Raw genomic sequence first — 9,474 nt, 5'->3', positions numbered from 1 at the left:
TTCGGACGATTAAATCATATGTAATATGTATGTAAGTATCTTGAAAACCATGGATGGAGAGTCAAGTCTTTGCTGCAATAACGATTATTATCACGATTATTATCATGTCGCTAAAACTGATAACTAAGTTCTATAGTTGCCAAAGGGTATATAGCTCTGTAAGGGTATCAACAGTATCCTTTTTTCTGGTTTTCCATTCGCCTCTTCGAGCGTGGGTGGGTTTGGTCTCCCGCCGTCATGTTTGCTCATGTAAATCGAGCACGCTTTCGTCTCTCTCTCCTTTGCACTGTGCACCCACCATTCACCATTCAGTATCCGCCATCCTCCATCCTCCTGCACCTAGAGAGTTTATTAACCGTTTGGTTTGGGCCCCTGCCAACATTTTCGACTCAATGACAGCAAACATTTACATTTTGCGTGTTGTCATCGAAGCGGCTCTGGGAAGCCCAGTTCCCGGCTCGAGCTCAGGCTCCATTCGATGGCGCGGCTTAGGCAGAGCAGCCGGATTTAGTTTGCTTTGAGAGAAGAGCCCAAAGTCCCCTCCCATCACCTTATGGCAGTGATTTTTGATTTTTTGCGGACTTAAAAATTGGTCCGACGACAGATTAAAGCATTCAACCAGGCGATATTTATCAGCTTGGAACGCACTGTTCGATTACCGGGAGACAGACAACAGCCTCTAAAAATCCAAATGTTTTGTTTTTAATATCACAGTTTTGCTAGAACAGGTCTTTAAAGATCAGCTGTTTTTCACTTGTATTTTGTTGTTGGCTCAACAGGAGCTTAAAGCTTTCTCTCCCTCTCTCTGCTCTCCCATGGAACAACACCTTGATCAACCGCAGTTTGAGGTGTACTGTTTAAACAGCACCTGCGCCTAGTTAGCAAAAAAAAAACCACAGCAACAAATTCTTCCGCTATGCCTCTTTGCCATTGCTTTTCCAGAGAGCAGTCGCAGTTTGAGGAAGCACCTTTTAGCAGAACAGTTTCACAGTTGAAACAGTTTTACAGACTAAACAGCACTGCGCTTAATTAGCAAACAAAAAACAAGAACAATACGTAAATTATAAACCAGAAACTGAAACCAAAACCAGATCCCGCAGTCGCGCTGTCCCATTATCAAGCGAACAATAAGATCCAAAACAATCAGAAAAAACAGCTGTTTATCAGTGTCATGAATCATCATCCCAGAGGGGTTTTATTTATATGTACCTAGATGCCCTCCCTTTTTGTGGAATACCTTTACTTGCGACACTGTCCCTGGGGTATGCAGGCGCCACGTGAGTTGCGGGCATAGCCCTCGTTGCAGTAGCATCCATCGGGGCAGCGTATGTGCCGGATAAGGCAGGGCTGGCCCAGAGTTGAGCACTCCGTCTGGCAGCTGGGGCCGCACGGGAGGTACGACTCGTTCGCGGGGCACTTGCGTGGCGCTAAAAGAGTGTGTTGAGTAAGGTAAGTGCGTGTTTGTGGGTGTGAGGGGAGAAAGAAACAGGGGGAGCTTACTGATGGGCGGCTGGGCAGTAGTAAGGGCTAGAAGGCTGCAAACGATCAGCAGCAGGCTGAGGCAGAGTTGGTTCCAGCTGACAGACATCATGGCGAGAGCTTTCACGGCGGACTGAACTGCCGCTTCAGAGGCAAACGTTCTTTTATGGCTCCACTGAGAGCTGCGAGCGTCAGAGAGAGGGGAAGAGCAATCTGTGCACGTGAGGGATTCACCCCCAGAGAGGGGGATTCACCAGGTAACAGAAAGAGACACCGCTACTGATAACTCTTAGACCTATGGGCCTACCTTACGACCTTATTGTGCTCTCACTATAAACTATTAACAAACAAAAAATGGCGTTGATTTACTAAATCTGTGTGCTTGGACATTCTTTGAACAAATGGGGACATAGTATGTACATTACAACACGAGCGGGAAAGTTGTGAGTCGCAGCTGCGGCAGCGAATCTACATTTATACGCGATACTCAGTCAGTAGGCGCGTGGAAGGCGTTGCGTAACCACTGCAATTTCAATTGTACCTTCTATCCAATAAACCCCTAAACTCTTTGAGTATCGGGTATAAAAACATAATATCATACAAAATCGATAAATCTGAAGACACATTACGAAAAATGTGAAGAACTTTTTCGTTGGCTGCATGGTTTCAACCAAACCTTTTTTCCATTTTTTTTTTTTCCAAAAAAAGAGTAACAATAAGACCCAATACACACACTTGATAGGCAACGAAGCTAGGCGTCAAAATAGTCGGCGATTTCCCCTTTTTCCCTCCTATGTCTTGAAATATTAAAGGGAATTCCCACGCTGTATGTAGACTTTTTTCCGTGAACATGTTATCTTCTGTCCTAGTAACTTTAGTAGAAATCATCTATTTGTTTATAAAATAATGATAGCTGTAAGTGTTCTAAAAAATGGAATACAAAGCTTATTAATTTTCATTGCGAAACACCGAAATACTCGTATCGCAAAATTGGTGCTGTATTTTGACTTTTTTCCTTGACTGTATGTATCTTCAGGTACAGCCATCGTATTGACACAATTTTCTTTTCAACCCATCAATTGATTCAGATATTGGCGCTACAAATGCCGAAATTTTAAGGGTACTCACAACCGAATTTCCGTCTCGTGAAAAGTACAAAATAATTGTCGCACATTGTTATTCAAGGAAAAGGTTTACAAGCATACGTAAAGTAATTCTAGTACCATATCTTGAAAACCTATTCAAAGGTTATATAAAGTTCAGCTCGCTAAGAATCATTTTGAACACATGATAGCCAAGATAACTATATTTTCGATCAAAATGATCAAAATTTTACAGACAAAGGGGAGCTATGTAAATACATACTATATCAAATCCCGAAAATAAGAGAAAAGCAACCCACAGAGGAGGGTCTCTGTATTTTTCCAAAAAAATCGATGTATATTTTGATAGAATTAAAAGTTAGCTACAAAACGAGTTGAAGGGAATCGGTGTCAAGGGGAGCTGCTGCGCCGTCGCCGCTTGTGTCGCTTGTGGCTCTTCTTGGGCGAGCATCGTTGGTTCTGGCGCGACTCTTCCCGGTGCTGGCGATTCCTGCGTTCTTTGCGGCTGCTGGAGCTACGACTGCGACTGCTTCTTGACCTGCTCCTGCTCTGGCTGGGGCTTCGTCGCCGCCTGGGACTGCGACTCCTGTGCCGGCTTCTGCTCCGCTGTTTCTGGCGGTGGCTTTGCGTCTGGCTCTGACGCACGCACTGGCTGCGGTTAGAGGTGCGACTCTGACTGCGTCGTCGTCGCTGTTTCCTGGCACTGGCAGACACCTCCTCGACGGCCCTGCGCTTCTTACGCCGACTGGAGCTGCGGCTGGAATCGCTACTGCTAGAACTGCTGCTGCGACTCCTGCTCCTGCGGTGGGTCTTTCGATGGCGGGAGGCCTTGGAGGCGCCGGGGCGCGCTGGCGAGGCAGCGGGCACCAGTTGAACATCGTCATCGTCCGATAGCAGAACGGCCGCTGAAGCCACGGAAACAATCGGCTTCGGAGGGGGAGCTGCGGTCTGCACTGGTGGCGGGGGCGGCGGCGGTTTGCTGGTGAAAGTATTCGTGCTGTCGTCGTTCAGCAGATTGTATTTCTCCAGATCACCGCCGTCTTCCTCCTCCTCTTCGTCGTCCTGGTGGTCGTTCTCCGGCTTCTGCTCCTCCTCATCTTCGTCGTCGTCAGGTCCGAAGTAAGTGATGGGTATGGAGCGCACGGACTCATTGGACTCGTTGTCGCTGTCCCCCGCAGCATCGCCACAGGCCTCTTCGAGGATATTGGACTTCGAGCTGGGAACAGCAGAACTGGCCACAGAACCGCCTGAAGCACCTGAAACACAGCGATGATATTAGCGGCTGGAGGGGATTCAGTTTATGCACTCGTATCACTTACCCTTGATCTGATTAAGGAAGGCCATCGCCTTGCGTTTCCTCTCCAGCTGCAGCTGCTTCTCCTTGGAGACCATGCCGTTCAGCTTGTCGCGGGCAATCAGCGCCAGTTTGTCCTTAACCCGCTCCTCTGCTGCAGATAGAACGGAACGATTAATCTCCTTCTTTTTCTGGATATCTCGTCTTGGTGAATACTCACCCTGACGCAGATCCTTCTGCGGAGAAATGGGAGCGGCCCTCTGGCTTCTAGCCAGCAACTGCGTTTCCACCTGCTTAATGGCACGCTGCACACTGTCCGGCATGCCACGGACCTGCTCAGCACTGGCCGCGGCCGCACCGCCAGCCTTGATCTCCTCCTCGTCGCTGGCCTCTTGGGCCAAAGCAGCCGGAAGCGGACCATGATCGTCGCGGCCGCGTATGGAGAAGCAAACGGGAGCTGTAGAAGGAGCAGGGCTATATAAAATCTGGAAACCTTCTTCTCCAATGGACTTACCCTTATCTGCTGCGTTCCCTGCCGCAGCTGCAGCTCCTCCAAAACTAAGTCCCTTCTTGCTCATGAGCGCTGCGGCCACGGCGGCCGCCTTGCGCGTCTTCTCCTCCTTGGAGGCGGCATCCACGTCGTTGGTGACCTTGTACAGGTAGTACGGATAGAACTCGTTCTGCGGCAGCAGGAAGCCGAACCGCTCCACGCTCTTCGTGCGCAGCGTTTCCTCAAACTGGCGTCCGTTTTTGATCACGTACGTGGCCGTCTTATCGATGATTGTCCTGAGGCTCTCCTCAGGCACGGGAAAGGTTAGCACCGGCTCGGGTGCTGGCGGCTCCTTTTCAGCCTCTTTTTCTTTCTCCTTCCCAGACGACGGCGTCGAAGTCGGCTCCTCTTCCCCCGGCTCATCCTCGCTCTCCGAACTATAGTTCTGGGCGAGGGCCAGAGCACTCGTGTTCTTCAGCAGCTCCACTTGTGGCGGTGCATCATTGGCGCTCTCCTCCTCAGGCACCGGAGAGTCAGTCTCCTCCGCCTCGTGGGTGAAGGTGCTGCCATTGTAGCGGATCAGGACGGGAGTGAACTCTCCCTGCTGGCTGTGGCCCTCGGACCTGCAGCTGGGCGTGGGCGATGCCGTGCCTCCGGAATGCTGCGAGTTGGTGGTGCTCAGCTCGTCATCGAGCACCGTCTGTAGGGGCACGCCTTTGATCTTGCTGATGAGCTGCGTGTAGGCGCAGTTGGCCGAAGGCTTGTACTTAATGGTGGGCACCATGATGACCACCTGGCCGGACGTGCTCGTACCGGTGCCTGTGCGCTGGCTATGGCTCTCCGGACCAGAGCTGAAGCTGGGCTCTGCTTCGGCGTTGGCGGCACTCTCCGGCGTGGGGGCGAACTTGGCCTGCTTGATGGCTGCCAGGAGGTGGCGGTAGTAGGGCTGCAAGTGGCCGCCCTGCGTCAGGAAGTCAAACTGTGAATTGTTTGCCTGCTTGGCCTTGATCAAGATCTCCATTTGGGCGCCCTGAGTGGCTATAAAGCGGGCCGTCTTCTCGATGATGGCATGTTGCTTCATCGTCTCGGGCTGGTGGCAGAAGATTACATATTTATAATATGTAATCGTATAGGAAGGAGCAGTTATTCGGGACACTCACCACCTGCATTCCCGGAGGCAGGGCCAGGAGCAGCGTGCGCGGCAGGACAAAGGGCAGTTCGTTCTCCTCAAAGGTCCCCGGTGAGAGCGAGAGCGGCACAGTCGTGGAAGAGGCAGCTCCAGCAGCAGAATACGCAACGCCCTGGCCATCGTACTGGAAGCCCACCTGGCTGTAGTTTCCGCCGGAGGTCTCCTGCTGCAGCCGCTTGAGGTCCTCCTCTGCGCGGAAACAAGAGGGAGAGAAGCACACAAGGCAGAGAGAAACGTTAAAGCGGGTGAGAGGAGGGACTAGGACTAGCGTCAAGAGCGCGTTTTTAGCCTGCTGACTGAGTCAAGGCGTGAGGCGTGAGAGAGCGAGATAGAGAGAGAGAGAACGCGGTGCGACGACGGGAGAGCATGGTCTAGAGCGGAACAGACACAGTGGCTTGAATGTGGGAAAATTACGGTTGTTTTCCCACAATGGTTATGAGGAGCCCTACAATGGCGACGGCGGCGGCGATCTGGTACCTGAAAGAAAGCTATATTCTGTCAGACTGTAAGGAATTTGTATTTACCTGCGCGGGCGACGGGCAGCGGAGCAGCAACAGCAACGACGGATGCTCTCTCTTTTCATATTCTTATTCGAGTTTGGATTGGTTTTTCTGGCTTAGGTTCTATATTTGTTTCTATATTTGGATATTTTTGTGGGGTTTCGGTATCTTGATTGGCTTTTGTCTGAATTTACCTTTTTCGGGTATTCTCGAATGGTTTTTTGATACTACATGAAATTTTTTTTGTTTTATAAGACAAGACGCCTTCGAGACTCTAGGCAGGGCAGACTTACCTTGCTGCAGACGGAGCTCCTCCTCGTTGTTGTAAAGGAATAGATAGCGCTCCTCCTCGCACAGCTGCTCGGCGCGCTGCTCCTCGGCGCTAAGGTATTCCAGGCGGTTGCCGTAGCCCCCAGGTGGCGCTTCGTAAGGGGCCAGATCGCAAAGAGCGCCACGCACGTCGTATCTATATATATATATATCGTATATATATACATATAAATGAGTGCGTGTGTGTGGATGGGTGTGTGTTTTGTGCCAGAAGAGATCAAGCAGAAAGATATTGACAAAGAGAGAGAGAGAGAAAGATAGAGAGAGAAAGAGAGACATTATCAGTGAGATCCAGGACGAGAGGGACGCGGCGCGGCAGAAAATCGAAAATTATGGGAAACAAATCGAGCGCGATCGAACCGCCCTTTTGAAGATCTTTCAGAATCGATCAAATTATTTGTTTTCCATCGATTCACGATTATATAAATAATATGTTTATATATATATATATATAATATAGTAGAGAGGTTAAGAAATCGGTTTATAGCTAGAGATCGTTCATACATACCGCTCCGGTGGCTAAAAAGTTAATCGGTTTACATTTAAGATTGGTCAAAGAATTACAGATTCAATAATGGTTTTGTTTTTCTTTTTTTTTGTATGGTAAGAGATACAGTTTGAGAAGCACTGAAAAGAGCTGTTATTACAATGGTGTGTATGTGTGTGTGTTTCTGTGTGGATGTTGGCGGGGGGAGTGTATGTGGGTAGGTGCTACAGTACAGTACAGATACAGTCCACAGTTCGAGTCCATTCAAAGCCATACTCTGCCAAAAGTGTAGGGTATGCAGTGGGTCGTTAGCTAGTCCATAGATACGCATAGGTCGCGTGTGCATGTGTATGTGTGTGTGTGTGTGTGTGTGGATGGATTGTATGGGATTGTGGGATGTATGTATTGATATTCGTACAATTAACGCTTAGACAACCCCCAATTATTAACCTGTCTATCTTGAGATTTACATCGCCCATCCAGGGTATCAGCTGCTTGCCGTGGTCTAGTTCGCGGGCCTTCTCGTCATCCCGGAATATCTTGCACGCGTAGCCGAAGACGAGCAGCTCCAGGGGCGGCTGGCGTGCGTCCAGTGTCGCCGCACCATTGCCGTTGCTGGCCCCCGCAGACATTCCGCCGGGAGCAACTGCAGCGGCTCCAGTCTTGCGCAGAATGCCACCGATGCTGCCGCCACCGGCGGAGCGCACATTGTAGGGCATCATTTGGCTGCAGCGCCACTTCCACTCCAACTTCAGCAGCAACTCCAGCTCTGTATCTGGCTCCGGCACACTCTCTCTCTCTATCCTCTTTCTCTGGCTGTTGCAAACTCACACACACATTGGGTCAAACACTTGGAATTATGTGATCTGGGGCAGCACGTTGCATTCTTTTGCCGATGGACGCGTGTGGCTTGTGGATAAATTGTATATAATATATATGTATGTATATATTAAACGCTGCATTCAGTCGATAAGTCGATTAAATTGGACTTATCGATAAAATATACCCTCAGAAATATACCGAAATATACCGTCTCATTTTTAAAATATGCCGTAAATTTACTGACGAATTTTTTGTATTCAAATTCTATCATATTCCTCGTTTTTGATATTCGTTTGAATATTAGTTAGCTAGTTAGCTAAGGACTCATAAATTTATACAGGGGATGAATCAATTTTCCATATGACTGGTTCGGTTTAAGTAGTCATCTTTATTGAATGGTCAACAAAATAAGGTTTAAAATAAGGTTTCCACTAAATGTAGATATGTACTGTATGGTTAGTGGTCTGACTCTCACAAATATACCGTCTTTTTTCATAATATACCGTAAACATACCGATGAAAAAAACGAACTTAACACACTTAAATCCCTCTTTATTAAAAAATATGTGCAACTTCAGTTTAACAGGAAAAATGTTACTGTTTGTAAATTCTTCCTATAGATCTATCATATTCTTCCTTTTACTAAAAAAAACAAACCACGATATCTTTCACCTGAACTGCGCTAAAATTCTTTAAGTTTCCGCATTTTCGTGGAGTGTATTTTAATACCACCAGGTCGGCAATGGGTTAATTGCACTATGTCCATGAGCGGAAATCATATTCCTCGAACGCCGAACAGACGAATCAGATCTGAAATACGAAGTTGCTCAGGAGCTTGTTCCGACCCTAGTTACCAGTAGAACGCCAGTGGCTAGTTCCCAACTGACAACTGGTAGTCAATCTGGAATAATAAAACCATATTCGAATTGTAACGATATAAAATAAAAAAATATTATAATTATTTCATCTATAAAATTAATGCTACGTACCTGTAAATAGAACCATTAAAACAGAGGGATAGGAAAACGAAAAATGACTTATACATATATATGTATGAAATCTGGTTCGGAAATACTTACATAAACTATTTTATTGAGTTTCATTTGTTCATTCAATTCCTTCTGCTGTTCCACCGTTTTTATTGGAAAATATAGCTGGAAGGAGTGGTTCCTTCCATTTAATTGGTCAAAAAACAATATTACTTTGATAATACAAATCTATTAATCTATATATTCTATTCTAGTCTTACCACGAATAATATCATTGACCTGTTTCTGAGAGTATATACATTTTTATGTCGATTTATTAAAATATTAATTATATTAAAGAAATTCAAAAATTTTCTAATTACTATTCGTTTTCTGCAATTTTTTTTTCCAATTTCCGAGCATAATGTATTCGCTAAATATTCGCATTATATTAGTTACGTAAATGACTATTGCATATCACATTATTTAATACTTGTTTTTGTATCTTTATGAGCATTTATTTTATGAAATTAAGTTTATTTCTTATTTTTTATTTGATTTTAAAGAACATTGCAAATGCCTCTGCCATCCACTAGATCTTGAACAGAAGTAAAAATTCAAGTAAGGAAGCAAACACGCGAAAAAAAATGTATTTTCTTTGTGTAATGTTTTGTGTGTTGCATTACATTTATTAATTTAAAAAATTCAAGATTTGCAGGCCTGTCTAAACGGGTCTGCAGCAGACTGGCAGAATTCGTGTCGGTGTGTTGATGAACGCAGCATGTGCCAGCCTGCTGCTAGCTCTTTTAAAC

General features: G+C 46.6%; 2 protein-coding genes across 4 annotated transcripts; both read right to left on the bottom strand.

Annotated features, from left to right (window-relative positions):
• Nucleotides 1–1,159: 1,159 nt before the first annotated feature.
• Nucleotides 1,160–1,588, bottom strand: LOC113566101 (chymotrypsin-elastase inhibitor ixodidin). The gene is made up of 2 exons (XM_026990151.1): nucleotides 1,501–1,588; nucleotides 1,160–1,427 (listed from the first exon to the last, which is right to left on the bottom strand). Exons 1-2 carry the CDS (start codon nucleotides 1,586–1,588, stop codon nucleotides 1,240–1,242), a joined length of 276 nt encoding a protein of 91 aa, XP_026845952.1. The 3' UTR covers nucleotides 1,160–1,239.
• A 1,308-nt stretch (nucleotides 1,589–2,896) lies between these two features.
• LOC6596657 (protein suppressor of white apricot) lies at nucleotides 2,897–7,784 on the bottom strand. 3 transcript variants are annotated; one of them, XM_026990047.1, is made up of 7 exons: nucleotides 7,323–7,784; nucleotides 6,349–6,521; nucleotides 5,527–5,744; nucleotides 4,391–5,456; nucleotides 4,097–4,333; nucleotides 3,902–4,030; nucleotides 2,897–3,838 (listed from the first exon to the last, which is right to left on the bottom strand). In XM_026990047.1, exons 1-7 carry the CDS (start codon nucleotides 7,592–7,594, stop codon nucleotides 2,973–2,975), a joined length of 2,961 nt encoding a protein of 986 aa, XP_026845848.1. In that variant the 5' UTR covers nucleotides 7,595–7,784; the 3' UTR covers nucleotides 2,897–2,972. The 3 variants fall into 3 exon arrangements, with proteins under 3 accessions (XP_026845848.1, XP_026845849.1, XP_026845850.1); XM_026990048.1 differs by lacking the exons at nucleotides 6,349–6,521; nucleotides 7,323–7,784 and adding an exon at nucleotides 6,080–6,134; XM_026990049.1 differs by lacking the exons at nucleotides 2,897–3,838; nucleotides 3,902–4,030; nucleotides 4,097–4,333; nucleotides 4,391–5,456 and having other exon boundaries at nucleotides 5,676–6,282.
• Between the last annotated feature and the right edge of the window lie 1,690 nt (nucleotides 7,785–9,474).

Source organism: Drosophila persimilis, unplaced genomic scaffold (genome assembly GCF_003286085.1).
Source record: "Drosophila persimilis strain 14011-0111.01,24,50 unplaced genomic scaffold, DperRS2 tig00000520-arrow-pilon, whole genome shotgun sequence".
In the NCBI taxonomy this organism is placed as follows: Eukaryota; Metazoa; Arthropoda; class Insecta; order Diptera; family Drosophilidae; genus Drosophila; species Drosophila persimilis.
This window is presented reverse-complemented; position numbering and strand designations above follow the sequence as displayed.

Excerpts from the sequence above, each read along its gene's own strand:
- LOC113566101 (XM_026990151.1), bottom strand. The coding sequence starts at position 1,588 with ATGTCTGTCAGCTGGAACCAACTCTGCCTCAGCCTGCTGCTGATCGTT. Across the intron at positions 1,428-1,500 it reads TACTGCCCAGCCGCCCATCA|CGCCACGCAAGTGCCCCGCG; the intron begins GTAAGCTCCCCC and ends ACACTCTTTTAG.
- LOC6596657 (XM_026990047.1), bottom strand. The coding sequence starts at position 7,594 with ATGATGCCCTACAATGTGCGCTCCGCCGGTGGCGGCAGCATCGGTGGC. Across the intron at positions 4,334-4,390 it reads AGGGAACGCAGCAGATAAGG|CTCCCGTTTGCTTCTCCATA; the intron begins GTAAGTCCATTG and ends CTCCTTCTACAG. Across the intron at positions 4,031-4,096 it reads GCAGAAGGATCTGCGTCAGG|CAGAGGAGCGGGTTAAGGAC; the intron begins GTGAGTATTCAC and ends TTCTATCTGCAG.